Source organism: Drosophila rhopaloa, unplaced genomic scaffold (assembly GCF_018152115.1).
Source record: "Drosophila rhopaloa isolate 14029-0021.01 unplaced genomic scaffold, ASM1815211v1 contig_115, whole genome shotgun sequence".
NCBI lineage: Eukaryota > Metazoa > Arthropoda > Insecta > Diptera > Drosophilidae > Drosophila > Drosophila rhopaloa.
In genome coordinates, this window is record NW_025334990.1 from 3288015 (window position 1) to 3309023 (window position 21009).

The following is a 21009-nucleotide window of genomic DNA, read 5'->3' on the forward strand; positions in this document are numbered from 1 at the left end:
CATCCATCCATCCATCCATCCTGCACCACTCCACAGCCACTCACACATGTCGTTGCTTTGTTTTCTGTTCGGTTGGTGGTTTGAGTGTGGGTTCTGGGTGGTTGAGTGGTTTTCGGGCTTCGTCTGGGGTTGCGTTAATTAATTCCAAAAGTGTATTGCGTGTCCTGCCAAAAGGACAAATATGCGTACACGACTCATGTCCTGTGGTGAAATGGGCTTGTTACGGGTGTCTGTATTGTCGGGCCCCCCACTACCACAAATTATGAAAAATATTTCCAAATAAATCAGGGAAAACGAGCTGTCCGAGCGCACACATAAACCTCACTGCGGAGAAAGTCAGAGAATTTTTGGTCAGGGATTTCTAGTTTTGAAGCAATAGAATTTATTTTTGATTTTCCTGCAAATATTTACCCTCCCTTTATTAAAATAACATCAAAAACTGTCAGTTTTATACACATTTTCTTCTTTATTTTTTGTTCACTTATTTTCACTTGTTTTTGCCCGTTTGCAATATTAAGTTTTCATTTGCTTTACATTAAAGGGAACTGAACGAAAAGTAATGATGTTTGCATGAAAAATAAATATTCAATTCGCTTACAAATAAGGGGTTAATTAAGAAAATATATATATTCCTAAGTTTATATTTGTAGAGTCGAAAGTCCTTAGCTGCTAGATCTAAACCAAAATTAAATTTCATTCTTAAGTTTTTCGATTTTCAATTTATAATTCGAGTCACAATTCAATTTGATTTTGTCATTGAAGAAGCACTTTGCATGTTGGGGTTTTTATGGTGGGAGGGAGAAAGAAGAATCTTTAAATGGAAAAACTTTTAGTTCGACCTTAGAGCGACTACGTTGAGTTGGAAATTGGGCTTTTCTTTGGGCAGGTGGTGGCGGAGACACATTGAACTTTCGTTTTTATTTTGTTTTTTTTTTTGCGCGCGATATAATTATGGATACATACAGATCTTTTACATATTCGTATTATATAGATTTGATAAAGAACTCGACAACAGATGCGTATAAAATTTCATTCCACATTTAACAAAATATGATTCGATGCACATATACAAGTATAACTCATTTCATTTCACACCATATCGTATTGTATCGTATCGTATCGTTTATAATATATATAGTTTGCGCCTATTTCAGATTCCTTTGTTGGTTGCTGCTGCTGTTTTGTGCTATATGTGTTATGTCGATATAGAGATATGCCATTAAATTCTGTAATTTTATCATATATATGATCAGGGGGATAGTCTTTTCGTAGATTCGCAATGTGACTAACTAAGTTCAATTTAGTTTAGGCTACATTAAGTGGCTAAATCGTTAAACTAGTTTAAGTATTAGCTGACCTGATCCTAAATTAAGTTACATATATACACATCTATAGCTTAACTAGTTGCGATTCAGTAAATCTCTTAGTTTGAAGTATAAACTAGTTTTTCGTTAATTTCACAAGCATAGCTCCTTTTGTTCACTGAAGTATTCCACACTCTTTTTTGTTTTTTGCGCACAAAGACAGATTCGAGTTATGCAGTGGTAAGTAAACTAAATAAATGCTTTTCCTTTGTGGTTTCCAGTTACACTTAAGTCGGGTTCGAAAAACAATGCTAAATCCAGTACACATAGGCTATATCTATATATCTGATTTTTAAATTAATTTTCCATCTGCTCCTGCTGCTCTTTGCGTGGAAGTCTTGTCGAGTTTTTGATGCAGCTTAACTACTATAATACATAATTTGGGATTCAGTTACCTCTCCTCTTCGACTATCTCTCAGTGTATCGATCTAATTCTTTAGACGATGGTGGTGCGCTCGGCGCCCAGAGTTGTGGTGGTGCACGTGCTGCTCCCGCCAATGCACACGATCTGACACTTGATGTCCTCTTTGGCTAACTCTCAGGAGCTCACCGTCTCGTAGTTCCCGCCCCCGCCGAGCAGGAGTGGTGCCTGGACGCCGGCCAGACCACCACCCACTCCCAGGGTGGTGCTGTAGGTGGCCGTCTGGGAGCGCGGCGAGGTCAGCAGCGACTGGGCCGCTCCGATGGTGATGTTGCCGCTGGTCACCGAGCTGGTCAAGGCCGCCGAGATGCCGCCCACGTGCAGGCTGCCCGGGTGGGGCAGGGTGTTGCATGCACCACCGCCCACCAGACCCACGCCCCCCAGCCCGCTGCCGTTGGTCTGCAGCGATCCGTTGGACTGGCCGCCCAGCAGGGGCATCGTGCAGGTGGTGGTGGATCCGTAGGGCGAGGTGGGCGAGGTCCTGGTCTCGTACGCCGGCAGGTGGTAGCCGCCGGCTCCTGCCGCCGTGACCGTTGCTCCGCCCCCGCCACCCCCCGACCCGGGATGCGGGTGTAGATGTTCGGGGGCGTCCGCGTGGACAGGAGGGGCGGTGGGGCGGTGTAAACGGGTCGCTGAGCGGCAGGAGCTCGCTGTGGAGTGTTGTACAGGCTGAAGGCAGGATTCGTGGTTAGCGAGAGTTCACCGTACTGCAGAGAAAGCGCAAGTAAAAAATGTTTGATAAATTAATTAAGATTTTAATAATTATATTTTGCACAAGTATTTAAAAAGTGTATTTTTTTGGGAAATGTTTTCTAAAAAATGTATTCTTACATATTGCATTGATTAAACTTTGCACAATCATAAATTGTAATGGTTAAAAGCTTCGTTAAGGGTAAATATATACTTCAAAGTTAACTATTAATTACAATAAGTTAAGCTATTGGCTTCTTATACATTTATATTTATGAATTAAAAAATTGCTTCATTTTAATGGTTTAGGTAAGCAAAAACATAACCTTTGTGTTTATAATAGCTTGCAAAAGTTCATTAAAATTAAATGGTTGTAAAAAATAAAAATTTAATTACTTTTTCCATTCAAAAAAAGGAGACTAATTTACTTTTACTCAGTTTGTAATTAGTTCCCTTTTGTGATATGTAATATTTAAACTAAAACTTTGATGAGGATTTCCCCCAACCTTTTTGATGCCACATTTATGACGAACGCTGGCAAAAACAATTTCTAATCGAAAAGTTCGCAAACTGACCCACACAAACACCAAGAACTTCTAATGAGCTTGTTAGGAACTCAACTCGGAGTGACAGACCAACAGAAAATTACAAAAAGCCAAGCTAAACAAAAACCTAAACATTTTTGAACTTTTCCTGGCGACGACTGTCAGGCAAAAGCATTTTGCTCATCAAAATTTGATGCCGCTTTTGGCCACCAGACCTCAAACAGGAAAAAAAAAAAAGAAGAAAGTTAAACAATGGTACAAATTTAAGCAAAAGTGCACTGGATGTGGACACTAAGGAAAAGTTTAGGTGGGCCAACAACTTGTTGTTGCTGCGGAAAACAACGAAACTAATTTGTGTAATTTATTTACGGTTTCTGGCTAATTGACGGCAAAAAAGAAAAAAGTGAATTCTAGCCTTGCCACACTGTTGCTAAAGGATTTTTATGAAATTTGTATATAAGTAACAAAATTTATAAATACATACACATATAAATTTCGGTAAATTTGTACGTTGCTATTACGGATTTTGTATAAGTAAAATTAAAACACAAAATAAGAAATCATAATTGGGGAAAAAATGTATTTATATTTATTGATTGAAACTCCATTTTTATTTTTTTGTAAATTTGAATTACGCTCCTATAGCTCAATAAAATTGCATTATTCGTAATGTATTGTAATATAGTTTGTGTTATAGAATTCAATAAAAGCGTGCTTATATTTTCTTTTAAATATTAATTCTCATAAGAAAAAATGGATTGTAGTCAATAGAGAATGTACCAAATGTATATCATTGTTCTGCCAAATCATATTATGCGATTCGCAGATTAAAACCCATCGCACTTCCAGCCCCTGAAACCATTCTATTAATTCGAGACTTTTATAAAGCAACAGCCAAAAACTAGGCAACACTTTACGTTTTTTCCTTTGTATAGCGCTGTGAATCGTTCACAATAGCAACATTGAATCCGGGGAATCACAAATCGTAACACTGAATAGCTAGTCATATTCACCTGTTTGCCAAACGTCGGCGACAGAGAGGGCGGTGGCGGGGAGGCAGTGTTAATCCGCGTCGGCGGGGTGTACAAAATCCGCTGCGATTCCATATTCAATCGGTCGAAGGCCTTCTCCTCCTGGTGGAACTCGTCCTCGCTGTTGGCCTCCTGGGGCACCACATCCGGGTTTTTGTCCTCGAGGCTGGAGTGGCTGCCCATGTTGCGGGACAGTGGCTCCGCGCTCCCCTTGTCCGCCTCCGTGGTGGTGGCATCGCCCCCGTTCCCGTGGCGCCTCCCGCCCCGCTTGCTGCGGAATTTGATAACGATCACCACGCAAATAGCCACCAGAATGAGTGTGGCAATCACGCCCACCAGGGCGCCCAGCAGGGGCGTCAGTTGCACCAGCACCGCCGTCGACGAGGCTATGGAAATTGCGAAAATGGAGAGCAGATGCGGGGAAAATGTGAAAAATTAAATGGCAAAACGTGGACAATTCAAAGAACAAAAAACCCTTTACGAGAGTGTTGCCCTCGTTCGACTAGACCAATTAAACCCACCAAAGTGGTTGATAAAATGTTAATACATTTATGGAATTCTATAAAATAAGTTAAAAGGACTTCTTTAACTTTAAATAGAACTGTATTAAAAGCATTTAAACAAATACTATATATGAAGTAAAAAAAATAATAAATAGAAACAATTTTAAATCATATCAAAATTTTTAAAATAATTAAGTGATAAATTGCAATTTTTCTTCATTAAAAATATGTATGTACTTTTAATTTAAATTATTAAAAAGGAAACTAAGTATAAAGTATATACTTGCAGGGGTGATTCAAAGTATTTAATAAAACTGAAACTTAGTCAAATTTAAATCATGAATTAATTATTTATTAATAGAAATATTGAAATTAAATTAATTTCAAAAATGGCCCTAAAACTGAGCTTCAAAAGACTAAAAGGCTAAACTTGCACCTCCAATTGCCGAACACTCACCTGTTCTCAACAAAGGAGCCGAAAGCGTGCGTCCTCGCAGGCGATAGGCAACCTTGCTCGGTCCCTGGGCATTAACCGCCGTGATCCGGATGACGAACACGGAGTCGCTGGGCAGACGCTTCACCGTGAACTCCGGATACTTGTACGAGGCATTATACAGGATCTGGCGGTTCAGTTCGTCGTAGATCTGTGCGTGGAAGTGCTGCGGAATGCCGCCATCGTAGCCGGGCATGCACTGGATCTGCAGCGAGTTGGCCGTGGCATTGAAGGCCGAGCAGTTCTTCACAGGTTCGGGAAGGTCTAATGAGTGGAAATGATAAAGAATATGTGTTTTAAATAATAACATATACAAATTTTTATAATTTTTAGCAAGGGTAGAAGTCCTTATTTAATTGATACTTATAATTTTCCCAAAAATTTTTATTTATTCACCACTAAATATCTAAAGTCTTATTTACCTATTTCTCTAAGATATATTGTTATTATTATTTAACGATTTTTAGTTCGTTGAACATATCGAATGGCTATGGAGACTTGCTAACCTTTTTAAATGTGCAAGTTCAATTTAATGTTAAGGCTGGCAATTGAAAGTGTGCTTTGAACACATTAATTTTAAATATTTAGGGCCATGTGTTGTTAAATTAGAAGATTGTACTGTTGCCAGATAAATAATATTAAAATTCCTAAGTCATCTTTTAATAAAATGGAATTTTCCTGACACAATTAGTTCTACTGAGCACCTGTCAATTGGAAGCCATTGTCCCAGCTCCTATAACCAGAACACTCTAGCTGATGGCCTATCAAAATTGCTTCATGTTTTTGGGCCATGGCCAGCGGAGGCTTTATAAATAAATGATGTACCCTGGCAATTTATTGCATTTGATTATCAGATTATCGGGCCGCACACAGATTGCAGTAGTTGCAACAGTGGCGGCGGCAGCAGCAGCATCAGGAAGGCAAACATGCAGATGGCGTTGGTAAACATGGCTTTTATTGCTGTCAGGGACGCAACCGGACGGACGGACAGGACATGCGGATGCTGTTGCTGTCTTTGGGCCCCCAGGAACTGCCCCACCCCGGGCTCAACCCCTTGACAACCGTCGGACAGGCGGGGCAATGCGTTAAATTGCCGCCTGGCAGGCAACTTCGCACAGCGACCGTCCAAATGTAAATAACGTGCAGAGATTCACTCGCCGGTATCCATCCGTACGTGCTGCGTGCCACAATTATCTACTGACCAGGCCAGCAGCCGAATCGAGTCAACATGTTTGCCGTTTGCCGCTTGCCTCGATGTGAATTTAATTAAATTTTTTCACATACCCTTTGAAAGAAGCGAACGTTAACTACATATTGTTGCGAATGTAGCACAAAATTACGAGTCCGTAAGAAATAGTTATTTTTCGTTCAATTTTTGTATCACTTAACTAGATTTAGTTTGGCATCAATAATTCGCTATTCATGTTTTAAAAAACTAATTTTTAATTCACAATTGTAAATTAACAATTTTTTTAGAATTATTTAAGTAATATTAAAATGGGCATCACACAGTCAAACCTTCGAAATTCTGCTATCAAAGCCATTAGGAAACCTTTTTAAAAAATAATAGGTATAGAAGTTGGGTTGTCTGTTCAACAGAGATAATATGTTAATTATAAGAGTTTAGATCTTTAAAAAAATCATTGAAAACATTAAATTTGTAATGTTATTTTGGTAAAATATCTTTTGAATAGAAGATTATTTTTTGGAAATTCAGGAAATTAAGTGCTAAGTCTGCAAGGCTTTTGGACACGAGCAAGGTAAATAGGCCCCCCAATAAAAAGGGTATTGGAATCGTCTCTGTTCTATCTGATTTCCTGACTCCTCCCCGGGTTTCTTTATCTTTCGCTCACCTGCCGGCTGGATGTGATACCAGCAGGGTGGACTGTGGCCCATCGGACTGCTGGCCACGCAGGAAATGGCGCCGAAGCTCTCGTAGCTCTCCACATGGTAACTGTACACGTTGTTCAGCGGGGGCGCGGAGGTGGTGGTCGGGGGCGTGGCCACGCCTCCCCGGTGGTGCTGCTTGTGGAGGGCGGCCAGTCGCTTGCGCTCCGCCAGCTGAAGGACTCCGCTGGAGGAGGAGGAGGAGCTGTGGTGGCCGTCTCCGGGGGACGACATTTGCTGCTGCTGCTGGGGCAGCTGCTTCCGCTGCGGCTGCTTGCTGTTCTCCACATGGTTCTTGTGCACCATGTTGGAGTAGACCATCTGGGTGAAGGGCTGGCCCACCTCCTCGCCGTACTCCTCCAGCTCCCCGTACTCGTCCTCGTCCTCGAACCGCACGGCCGCCATGCGTCCATGTCTTCCGTGGAGCAGCCTCTGCTGCAGTCCGTACGAGTGCTTCCGCTTGCTCCGCTGATAATATCCGTTCAGGTCCGGACCGGAGGCCAGCAGCAACGGAGCACCCACTCCCAGTTGGGGCAGCTCGATGAGGCTCTCCAGCGAGTTGTTGAAGTGCCACTTGTAATTTAGATTATCGAGTGGATTCGCGTCCACCTCGCAGGTGATGTTGATTGTCTGCTTGAGCGCGGCACGTATAATCGTCGACTCCGACTTGCAAACGGGCGGATCTGAAAATCGGAGAGTACACAGGGAAAAATTGTATTGTATATTTAACTTTGATTATACAAAACTAAAAACTAACTTTAATTACAAAAGTTTAGAATGATTTCTATCATTTCTATCTTATCATTTATTTTAGCTATAAGATTTTTTCATCATTTTTTGCCATTTTAATATTTGTTCCTAATAATTTACTTAGGAAAGGAAATGTGATTTTAAAATAAGCCAGCTAAGAATAAAATTATGTTTTAACAAACATTTTAGGCTGTAAAAGTTATTGGACAATAAACATTTAATATTAAATTTTTTTATCATATTAAAAACTATTTTTTTCTGTGCAGAGTTCAAGTGCTGAAGTCAAGTGAGTGGGGTGTGTGGCCAAGAGGCGGCACTTACACTTCACATCCAAGTAGACCTCGTTGCTGGACACACTGCCCTGGAGGTTGGTGGCCCGGCAGAAGTACTGGCCGTGCGAGGACTTGGAAATGCCCTGGAGGACGAGGGTCTGGTTTGAGATGATGATGCCGCGGGAGGAGTGCAGTTGCTTGTCCTGAAAAGGGAGCGAGATATAACAAATATTATTCAATTAGTGGTTATGGAGGTGTGCTGAGGTTTTCTCCTCCCAAGTACAAAATTCCCAGAGTTAGTGGTTATAAAGGGTTAATCATATTTGTACATTTAAATATACTCACACTGTGATACCACTCCACACGTGTGATGGCAGGATTCGCCTTTACATCGCACTCCAAATAGACATCGGTGCCCTTGAGTAGATTATTCGGATCGAGAGGAGCGCCCAGATTCAGGTTGACAATAGGAGCATCTGCAGAGGAAGGTACATTAAATTTCTAATCAAAGCCCCTTACTTTTAAAGCCAACTTACGTGTTACATTGAGCACCCTGGAATCCTTCAGATACAATCCAGTGTGTCCATTTCCCAGTGTAGTCATCACCGTCGTGTGACCCTCGTGCAGTTGCTGGGAGGTGATCCCCGCATTTAGCGAAACAGAGCACACCACCTGCCGTTCATTATCCTCGGGAACGGGTATCAGCATTAGCTCCGATATGGTTGTGTTTCCATCGGAGGAGGTCTAAGGATATAACGATACAATAACTTATGGTTCCCGATAACTTTTCCTGGTTAGAAGAAAAAACTTACCGATGTCGAAGCCCCTCTCACAATCTGACCCGCCTTTGACCAAATAATTTCCGGCGGAGGACGAGCTCCAATTGCCGTGCAAGTGACGTGGGTTCGGGTTCCAGCTATCACGGCGTGATTTAGGCCTTGTAAAAGCAAACTAAGCGGCGGAACTACCGAGAAAAATAGCAATAATTCAAGTTAGATTTATATCAATGGCATAATGGTTTTCTATTTTTGTAATTTGTTAATAAACGATTTACCCATGAATAGAAAACTCTCTAATTAATGACCGATTTTATCTGCGATCCTAACAATATAATCAAGAGACTACTGACACGCAAATTGTTATTCATTTTAGTTTTAAATATAGAAAACAATGGCTGGTCACGAATTAAAATATGTAAAGATCTGCCGTTAGATTAATTTGAAATAGTTTACAGCTTAAGTTCTGTTTTATGCACGATGCTCATTTGCAACCATTATTGCAATATGAAGGCGGCTGATTAACATTCAGAAATTCAGTTATAGCCACACAAGGACACTGCGCAAATTTCGTATCCAAGGCTGCCGCTTAATTTCCTGCTCATCTATAACCAACCTTTATGGAAATGTCCATTATTTATGACACATTTTATTATGCCCATCACTGGGACCCACAATGCGATTAGCATAGCGAGCCGAACCACCCGCATAACCATAAATGCATGGATGTGGATGAATATGCGAGTGGTCGTGTGTCCTTGCGGCAGAATGACAAAACTTTAATTACATTAATTTCCATGAAAATGTCACGCCCACCAACTAAAACCAAAAACAACAGACCTCAAACGCTGACCTTCAACTGTGTTAGCTGTGTTGGTAAGCCCCAGCAAATTATACAAACTATAAAAGTTGTGCATTTTATTAAAAGCCCATTTCAAGAGGTACTTACGATTTATGTCGAGGATAACTTTCTTGGTCAACGCTGCAACTACATGGCCATTGGACGCCTGGCAAGTGTACATCTGGAATTAGGGTACGAACAGAAGGTACAATATTAAAACCCGATGATTTATGCTCATTACAATAATTGCCTTTTACTAATAAGAGCGAATTCCAATAAAATATGGACCTTTGGACAGGGCAAATATCGATGATAAATCAACCTGCTCAACATTTAATTTTAATTGCGGGAAATGTGTATCGAACACGCACCAATAACAAGAAAAACCGCCCATAAAGCCTAATCAATTATGCTTTCAGTTGGAGACAGAAACTGAGACCAGCCGCAAAGAGTTCAAAAGGTTGGCGAATGCAAGTATCAATATCATAAATTCCCCTGGCTGGTGGTAATGCGATACTTCTTGGGAACATATACATTTCCAGCATTTTATTGGGCCAAACGAAAACTGTAACGATGTCTGGCAATAAAAATATTTGCATAACTTTTGGGTTCGCCGCACCGCAAGTCTCGTTTTCGATTGGAGAATTAGGTCATAAATTTCTATTCGGTTACACAAGAATATCTAACGTTGTTTTGGAGATACTTGGGTCGGTTATTGGGGCAGGTAGGGGGTCTTGGGGGACTTTCCCGGGCTGGGAAATGTCACACAGTGGGTCATTGATACTGCGAGGTGTTTATTATGGCATCGAACGGTTTCCGAACTATTGAATTTAAATCGATTGGCAGAAGCGCGAACAATAGCCACAATTCATAACCACAAAAGCTTTAACTTGTTTTTCGATATTTAATACGGCCAGTTGAACTACTGCATTGTTTTTTCAGCTTTAAAAAGTGTAGATAGATTAAAATGATTTTTTTGCCGATGGCTTATGCTTTACTGTTTGTTGTTCTACTTTTCATCAACAATATATGCTGCTTTTTAATAAGAACAATTCTTATTCTATTAAACATGGAATTGTTTTTATTTTTCTTGCATTAATAAAGTTCCATTTTTAATTTTGATAATGGGTAAATAATCTGATTACCTACAACTTGTTTGCTTATAAAGAATTTGTACTCTTTTATTTTGCAGTGATTAAGTGAAGTCTTTAAATACAAAATAAATACGAAATTATGGCCTGGTTATAGAATTCAATTTTTATGACAGAATTTTATTTATATTATTTGCATTCAAGGAGTACAGTGCAAAATTTTCTTTAGAAATATTCCTAATTTGTAAAACTAGTTACTTTTATATCAAATCGAATGATTTATTCAATAATTTATCAGCGCTTTTTGACTCCATAAATCCCCTGAATCCTCCATCCTAATTCATCTCTTTAGTCTAAGCTAATAATTTTCGGTATTACATGGGCAACACTCAAGTGATTCCACTCAAGCCATTCATCCATAACACAAAAGACCTGAGCGGCTCACAATTTGCTGCTGAACTGCGAGCTGGTGGAACGGAAACCGAGATCTGAATGGCGGGATTAGCGCTGCCTAACAATAATGTTCATTACATGGACCAAAGAAAAATCCGGCTTAGAATCACCAGAACAGAGCAGTCCCCTCGGAGGAGGTGGGCAATCTCTGGGGGAGAAGGTGTTCTCCGAAGGGAGGGGATTCTCCATTGGGAAGAGGGTAAGCCGCACAAACCACCCAGGGAACAATTCCCAATGCATTCGGTTGCATTTGATTTCTATTAGCCATTGTATGGACCCGCTTGCCACACGGAGCGCTGTCATTAACGGAGGCCCACAGACCAAGCCGTCCATTGTGGCCAGCCGAAAATAAATGGCCAACTGGAAGCCGAGGGGTAAGCAACAGCGCTGAGAAGCTGGCTATTTTATAGACAAATCTTTGGAGGTTTTCAAAGTTTATTTGCCAAGCTTTGGTTTAAGTTTTCAAGTGACGTTTATAAAATTTTGTAAGCTAGTAAAACTAAAAAATCAGTTTTAAGAATAATTAAAACCCATATTTTATCTTTATTATCAAAATACAAATATGGGGCCACTTCTAGAAACCACGAAATAATAAATAAAAACATTTATTGAATAGGATAGTTGACTTTCTTATGAGAAATCTTCAAATTTGAAAATAAAGCAATAATGGACAAAAAAAGTTAAATATTAATTTATAACCAAATTTATAAAAAATTTTGTTAAATAAAAAACTTTGAATTAAAAAAAATTAACATGAAGTTAGTTAACTCTTTAGGGTTTTTGAATTAAAATTTGTTTATTATAATTATTCATTATTATAAGTGATTTGTAGCTAATTTAAAATAAATATTCCTCTTAAGCATCATTTTTCAGCTATTTGCGAAATTTTCATGGCAACACTGATGAACAGAGAACTGAGGGCAGAGCTTTGAAATCGAAGGCGCTTTGTGCGAAGGTCGTAAATAAGGCTTTCGATATTTGGAGCAAACACTTCAATTCCCCTCCACAGAGGTTAATGACTTACCGTTAGGAGATCCTTCCGCTGGATGTTTTTCATGCGCAGGACATTGCGAACGGAGCCATCGGGAAGGACCTGAAAGGAGTCGTCGATCAGGGCGTGCTCACGCCACCAGGAGACCCGCGGAGGAGGAACTCCACCGCTCGAAAGGCAGGTCAAGTCGATGCTGTCGCCCTCCAAATAAGGACCTGCAGTTTGGTCGCGTATCTCGGCACCATGATGGTCCAGTATGGTCAACTGAGTGGGTGGAACTGTGGAATGAATATGAAAACAGGAATTAAATAGGTAATCAAATTTGTAAAAAAAATTATACAATGGAAATTTAAGAGTTAAATACATAATATTGTAATCTCGACCATATAAAGTCGTCCGGATTACCCTACTGAATCATTAATACGATAGAAAGTTAAATAATATTAGAACTTCGTTGTTTCTTAATATATATATATATATATATATATATATATATATATGTGTATATATATATTCTTTTACTTCGAGATATAGTATTTTTGTAACTTTTACAGCAATACGGTTTTAGTTTTATATAAATCGGACGCCTTTATATATAGCTTCCATAGGCACGATCGAAATGACTTTAATCACCGATATGTAAAATATTTATTTTTTTGGACAGCTGCTGGGATATATAATATAAACATCGGCTTGCCGAAGTTAGCTTTCTTTCTTATTCATGATATGTATATTATGTATATTAATAAGTAATCAACGCACCCAGCACTGTTACATTAATGCGCCAATTACGGGTTGGTGACTTGTGGAAATCCACACGGCACTTGTAGAGTCCGCCATCTGAGGTTTGGATATTCTTGATCCGCAAGGCAGGAGGATTGGTATCGTAGTGGAAGTGCGCTTTCTTATTAAAGACACTTTCATCTGCCCAAGGAATAGCCTGGTGTAAAGGGCGACCTCGAGCATCAAACCTGTAATGACAAAAAATGTGGAAGTAAATTAGTTATATTACAATGATTTATGTATCCACTATTATACTATTGACATGAAGTAAGTACTTTATTATATGTACCGTATTTTTATTGACCAATTAATGTCTCCTTACAACTTGTTTCCATCTATAGAACAGGCTAGCCATAAATAAACCTTATCCCCAACTCTTTGGCCATTAATGGAACCTAAAATTGAGTTCCTCATGAAAAACGCTTTTGACATGTTCACCACCAATCGCCCAACACCTTCAATTACCAGACCTCGATAAGCTAAATTGTGTTAACCTGGTTCATTGATTTTATTGTCCAGGCAATTGAGACAACATCGGGCAGTGAAATGTGTGTCAAATCCGGGGAATCTACTAAAAGCTGAATACTTAATTAGCTTTCCCTTGGGTCAAACTATTTCCAGCCGTTCAATTCAGAAATAGATATAGAGGGTGCAGGGCATGAATGGCCGAAAAAGAACTTTGTTTTTATTGTTATGGCCAAACGTTTTTGTTTTATGGCTTTGTCCAATGCATTTTGACAAAGTGCCGCATTAAATGTCAACACAGCCCAAAGGCTCTGCGCTCCACACTCCGAAATCAGCTCGCCCATTCATCGTAAAATGCATTTACAGAACTTTTGATTTCCATTTGCTTTCGTTTTTTATCTCCACATTTTTTTAGCATTTTTAAATGGTCACATTTAAATTGGTTTCAGTCTTTTAATTTGATTTTTCATTCCTTTTTTTGTTCAGCATTTCGTTTGACCTTTTTAGTATCGTTGGCGGAGGGATGAGGAGATAAGGCTCTGCAAAAAAGGCAGAAACACATTTTTGCTATTTATGTTAATACGCTCCAACGCCCCCCAAGTGACACGCCCAGTCAGCCCACGAAATCGTGTTTTTCCATTTTCATTTTATAGTTCACTTCAATTAATTAATTGATCAATTTAGCGCTTGTTGTGCTTCCCTTTTGGTTTAAGCGGATTACCATTTTATTTTTGTATTTTCGTATTTTCTTGAATTTTTATTTCACTTTGTTTTCCAAATGAATTAAATTCTTTTGAGGACTTTTATTTTTGTTTCTTGTGGCACTTTTTAAGTAGCTTTAAAGAACCCACAGAGCATTTAAATTTCCAAGAAGTATTTTTGCTATAAAGAGCACATGGAAGAATTTTACGTTTTGCTTTTTTTCGGCTGTGAGTTATGGAGAAAATTCTGTGTTGGTAGAGCTATCAATTTCAAAAGGGGAGCCTCGACTAAATTTAGATTAAGGATTTTGCTTAATGGTGTCTTGGATAAACCTGGAAAATTTTCCTCATGTTTTGCTGTTCAAAATATGACGTGTAGTTTACTGAGCAACAAAATTTGTAGCTGTAGTTATCTTAACCGAAAATTACGTTATAGAACTACTATGAATAGTAAATATTTTTCACTAATATTTTAATTAATCAAATATTAAATTAAATATTAAATAATTAAGCAAATTCTTAGCCGAAAAAACACTTTATAATAGTTTATATTTCCAAGTAATGATTGCTGTTGGTTTTATTTTATATAAATCAATTAAGCAAAACTGGAGAACACTGAGAAAAGCTTTACTTAACCGCAATTATCAACTTAACCCCAGATTATCCCACATTTCAAATAGATCACTGGCCACTTTGTACACTTTAGATGATTTATTATTTAAGCAAGCCCAAACACACATTCGATAAATGCACTCGGAATGAAGAAAACCCAACCCAGAAGAACAGGAGTAAGTGGCACAAGATGGATGGGATATTTGTTAATGGATTTTAAACATAATTAAATTATGTGGAGAAGTGAGTGAGAGCTGGACACAGAAGTGGAGGAGTGGAGTGATCTGGAGGCAAGAGGTTATCCGTGGGTAATCCATGGCAATTGAAAAATAAATTTCTCATGCAATTAATCTCTCGACCTCTTCCAGCCTTTTGGCCATATTGAAACTTCCAGCACGCCAGAACATTTGAGCAACAAAAACAAAAAAACAAGAAGTAAAATTTATGAAGTGTGGGAAAAGCAAATTAAAATTGATGGAAAACAATAAAGAAATGCGGGCGAGAACCAAATGCCGAGGAGCTGGGGAAGAGGTATCTGCATAAACCTCAACTTTATGCGGTCGTAAAAAGTGCTCCCCCTCCCGCTCTCACCCAGAAAACGGTAGGTGCAATCGAGGGCACACTGTACCCAAGACCACAGGAGTTCACATTCTACGACAGCGAGCTTTGACACTTTGACTTGACATCATCGATTTGTGTGCAACGAGAACAGAGGAACAAACTTAATGGAAAATGAAATAAAATTCAATTTCTGGTCTATTGCGCATCTGTCTACTTGAGACTCCACTCGACTTCACCTGGCAGCTTTTCAGTCGTCCCCCGTATTTTCCATCATGGATTTTCCTGGAAAATCGCAAGAAAAAAAAGTGAATTGCCAACGAGCGACCTTTGAGCCGAATTGCTGCTGCCAATCAGTCAGTCTATACGGTTATATATATAAATATATAGGTATTTATATTACCCGTTTGAGAGAACCACCTCCTTGCCATTACTTGTGACATTTTCTGGCACACAGACTCATACATGTTTTTTTTTCGTACCTCGTTCTTATGAGCTTGTTAAAAATTGCTAACCTGCGAGTTAGACACTCAGAAAAATATCTAGCTATATAAAAAGTAATTAGAATTGATTGCTTTGAGAAGCAAATACCAGAAACATAGCAACTTAACATTGAAACAGCAAACTATTAAACATAAATATTATTCAATAATAAATTCTACTATTTTAAATTGATTTACAATTTCCAGGAAAAAGGTGGTTGTATAAAACGACAATTACCTTTATTTATAGGTATCTTTTTCGAAGTGCTAATATCGCGGGGTAGAGGGGGTGGGACTTTTTACCTCAACCCCAACCACAAACCTTAAGTCCCCTTCCACACACGTAGGTTGTTCTGTGTAAGTAATGTTTATATCGTCAAATTCAACATAAATGCCTCACGTTAATAGAATTTATAATGAGCTAGCGCCTACTTTGGGTGCCTCAGTGTGTGCCACGCCCCCGCACACCTAAAACTGGTAGCTTCTTAATAATTGGCTGCCATTACCCACGGAATCTATACGAAACTCGTTTGGGGTCCTTGGATAATTCCAAAAAATATCAGCTCAGCTCTGAGTTACCCCCTGGTAAAATCCCTCAGTGAAATTCATTTAGATGACACTTTAGCGGGGCGTTGACTGTGAAACAATCCCAGGAGATTGAGAAACGGAGGAGGTTTTAATATACACGGGATATGTGAGACCTAAAATGGATGAGGCTGTAAACTTGGGTGATGAGATGAAGATGGCTTTGAGGAGATTTATAAATGATTTATAAAGGAAAGTGAATTCGTAGAAAAGTTGAAAAAGATGAAGAAAAAGGTTTGAATTTGGATAAATTTCTATGAAATATTTAATATGAATATATTGTGATGGGCATAATATTTATCATGGGTTTAAAATTGAAGTGAAAATAAGTAGACTTTAAGAAAGAAAAGATACTCAGAATTGAAGACCACAAGATTTAAATTCAGTTTTCAATACTTTGATATTTGCTATGTATGTATTTTTTACTTTTTTATATTTGTTTCTTATCTATAGTGTTCAAACTTACGTGTAGATGGGCTTGGCATTTCCCTGGCGATACCAGATGACCAGTTGCACCTTATCGGCGATCATTGTGCCTGGTTGCAGATCGCAGGGCAGCGCCACCTCCGAGCCAACGGCAGTCAAAACCTCTGATAGCGGTCCTGAAAAAACACAAATAAACGAAATTATTAATGGGTAAGGCTTTAAACGATGCATTTAGAATGGGTTCGATTCGGAAGTGCGGCTACCAGTTGGTGTTATCGAAGCCGCATTCGTGGTTTCCCTTAATTGAAATATGTGACCTCTGACCTGGGCCTATCGCCACATCGCAACCAGTCCTTTGTGTGTGCGCTACAACTATAAATTGACTGACAGCTTGATTTCCCTTTGATGATAAAGCCCGCTCGCTGAAAGGGTTCGGATTCGAGCGCCAAGCGGCCATTTCCATTGTGCGGATTCCGACATGGAGACATCATCGGCGCAGCGAGTGGCGCCTCCGCAGCCACGTTTCACCACAGTTCCGAATAGTCCAGGTCGTTTGGGTGGGGTTCAAGCCATGGCGACACATAGACACACGCTTTGCGTGTCGCCGCCCAGAGGGGGGTAACTTGGGGGGCGGAGCGGTCTTCAATTAGTCGTCTCCCTTTGGAGATGGGTGCGTGACACGGACCAGGTCGTTTAATTACACAGAGCTACTTAATTATACTAATACTTTAACTATTTAATATAGGTTTACTTCAAAATTTATATGAAGAACTATTTAAACAAGTCATAAATTCCCTTGAAGATTTTTTACGAGTCTGTTTTACAAAAGAACATATACAGAACTGCAAAAGAGCACTCCAGCTTTTCTATATAATTTTAAACTAATCCTAATAAATAATAGGAATATATAAATAAATTTATTTTGTAAAATACTGCAATATATTTAAAATCTTTAATACTTTTTCTAGTTAAGACAATCGTAATAACATCGATAGAACTGAACTTTTTTCTCATCACCATTTTAGGGTGTTGGCTTGGGAGCCCCCCCGCGAACAACTTTGACTTCATTTGTGCCTTTGCTGTTGTTGTTGTTGTTGATTGGTATGTATTTGGTATTATCAAAAGGCATTGTAATTATACAAATTATATTTTCCATATTTTGTATTGCAAGACCAACAAAAACACTGGCAATGGCATTAAAGGGCGTGCCGTACGTGCCTATATGTGTAACCCTCTGCCATATCCCCCCTCACATAATTGGGTTAGCCCCCAAAGGGGAACCGATGAACGTTGAATGGCTTTCCAAATATTAATCAATATTTATCTAGATTAGCTATTTACCTCCCACTGCCGTTTCAGTTGGCTCTTCCTGTTTATCTGAACTGAAATTCAATTATTATAATGCGTTCTTACTCGATTAATGGGCATTTTATAACGATTGGAACATGGAATATTGGAATGGGAATATTATGTTATTGGCATGTGCGAATTGGGAATTGGGGGTATAAAACATAAACATAACAAAATTATGGATTTAAAAAGAATTTCAAATGGGAGGATATAATGAAATTGAATACAATTTGAATACAATACGATACATTTGGGTTTGAATTGAAATGAATGTATTAGCCAACAACAATAGTTTAAATAATTAACTATTTCAGAAATGCCATAAATTCTCCTAATGAGTTTTGGCTGGTCTGCAATGGACGCATTTCCCAATCCAGAATATCCGAAAAATCATTTCCCATTTCTTTGCTTGATTTCATTGGCATTTCCGGATTTCCGAGCGCCATAAGTAACATTTGCCATTAGGCAATCGAACTCGAAATCCTCTCCTGATATGCATAAACACACTCAAATAAATTAGGGGCCACATGGACCGGGGAAGGGGTGTAATATCGCGGAGTCAAGAGGGCGAGGCGCCACGAAAATAAAATAAAATTGAAGCAATTGGTAATCGGATGAATGATATAATTCATTGGGGCCAAATGCAATTTGTTATGGCTCCGAAATGGGATTTGTATTTGGGTCAGCAGATCAAAGTGATTAGGCGAGGGCCGAAATGAGTAACAGAAGAGTTCAATTGCTAATTGCAGTCCGTGCAACAAATGTTCACACACTCGGAACTGAAATGACTCTGAACTTTTGCAATCCCCGTCGATCTTTGTCCGACTTTGATGCTCGGCGGAAATTGGTTGCTGTGGGGCCTCTGAAAAGATTTATTGTCACTCGGCCTGATACTGATTGAACGATCGCCCAGTGTGACAGAAGTGTATTCCAGTGTTTCGTCTCTCCGTTTTTCTATTTCTATTGGCCCCGCAATATTTTGACAAATTTAGTCGGATCTGTTGGCTGACTGTCGGACATTTGGCCGCTAATGGTGCGTGCAACAAATTTCCCGCATCATGTATTCTATAATTAAGCGGATCGCTACGAATTGAGGCAAGAGACCGCCTCAAGATGTTACGCGTTCCGCGTCCGATGTTGTCGCCTCATAATTGTGCCACTTTAAGTGGGCGTCAACATGATAGGGCCAAGTTGTTGGCTCTTCCTCCTCGAAAACATTTCCGACTGATGGAGATCTCTGCGCCGAAGAACTAATTCTGGTTTCCTCAGCACTCAATTTATGAAGTGGCCGGGGGGGAGCTACAGAAATTTATTCAGGTTCGTGGAATATGGAATCATGTGTCATATTCAATGTTTCTCAGTTTGGTGTTCTTGGAAACGGATAATAAAATATTCAAACTACGATGTTGCCGAGGGAATTACCCTTTTCCCATACATCCCATCAGTTCACAGTTCAAGTCGAAGAATAAAATTTATAGTTGTGTAGCAATTCAAAGGAATAAAATCTTTTTTGAAAAATAAGGGGAAGTTTTAGAGCTATCTGTAGTAATAAAGATTTTCGTTGACTGATTACCCAAACGGAACGAAAAATATATATTTACTAATGTTTTGCAGTACGCAAGAATTAAATAACTTTGATACAACTATCATTTAAATCAATTTTTTTTTGTCTAACCATTTTTTAAATTTGAAAAAAAATGATTTATTTAAATTTGATGTCGTTCATGAATTTAGTTTAAAATCTGAATTTCTAAAAACTAAATAAATGACTAAAATTCTGGTTAGATAAAAAAAATGCATTAAACATGCATCATTTTTTAAATCTGTGTTGAAAAAGTGGCATGGAAAATGAAAAGCACATAAATCGTTCGGGAAAAAAGCGTGCTAAATAGAAAGGCAGCATTTCATTGCATTTATTCTCTGCACTGCATTTCCCACTGCAACTGCATAGCTTCCCCGCGGCGGAATACCATCAATGCAGCACCATTCGCTAAGCTCATTTAGAACTTTTATGAAAACAAACAAAAGGCCAACAAAAGTGCCCGGGCAATTACCCAGTCAATCAGTCATCCATTTAAATCCCAGCCATCGCATTCATCTCGTTTCGGTTATTTATTTATTTATTTGTTCTGCCTGCAACTGTGAAAATATTTTGACAATCGCCTCAAGTGATCCCGATCTCTGGCTCCCTGTCGATGAGGTAATTATTCAGATCATTTGTATTGCCCAACGCTGCGGGGGCTATCGGAAAGTTATAGGCGAAAGCCCTTGGAAAACTCAGCGTGAGATCTTTGAAGCTTTTTCTTGGCGCCAACGAGAAGCATAACAAATAGAAAGACCATACTGCAGGAAATAAATCAAATTAGATATGTTGTTTACATTGCTTTCTTCCGAGAGAAGGGTTCAAATAGAGGATTTAAAGGTGGAAATATCTATAAATGGAATTGATGGGTAAGTCAATACCTCAATCTGGTCCCACCCAAATAAAAAGGAGAACACAACACACCTGAACGACAATCCAGCAAACAATTGCTGACGACAAATTGCCAATGACTCAAACGACGCCATCAACAACAGCAGCAATTTGTACAGCAGCAACATGCACAGCAGCAACAGCAACACCAACCGGCAACAACAGCAATTGTCGTAAAATGTTTCTTTGAATTTTTCCATTCTTTTTTGTTGCTTCTGTCTTGGCTCCCTTTATTTCTATATTTTCAAATAACAACGGCAACAAAGTGGAGTTCCCCTCCCCTTTCCCTTTTCCCTGCACGTGACCAATGACAATTTGCGATCCACTGTCCATTTATGACCCCCAAGTTTAGTCGTTGTCGTCGATTTGAGCTTTAATATTTCCTGCAGGCGGCATTGGTTGAGTTTTAGGCGCCTCCATCAAAATGTCGTAGGCGGAAGTTGAAATTGCTTAGGGGGCGGGGCCT

General features: G+C 39.2%; 1 protein-coding gene across 1 annotated transcript in view; it reads right to left on the minus strand.

The window, feature by feature from the left end:
- Window positions 1-446: 446 nt before the first annotated feature.
- Window positions 447-21009, minus strand: part of LOC108049650 — a 48788-nt gene continuing 28225 nt past the window's right edge. The window contains 13 exon segments of the mRNA XM_044459147.1: window positions 447-2342; window positions 2345-2492; window positions 4034-4437; window positions 5012-5311; window positions 6901-7617; window positions 8006-8159; window positions 8302-8432; window positions 8493-8700; window positions 8769-8920; window positions 9682-9754; window positions 12142-12386; window positions 12871-13079; window positions 16761-16896. Coding sequence (XP_044315082.1) covers window positions 1801-2342; window positions 2345-2492; window positions 4034-4437; window positions 5012-5311; window positions 6901-7617; window positions 8006-8159; window positions 8302-8432; window positions 8493-8700; window positions 8769-8920; window positions 9682-9754; window positions 12142-12386; window positions 12871-13079; window positions 16761-16896 — 3419 coding nt within the window. The 3' untranslated portion in view covers window positions 447-1800.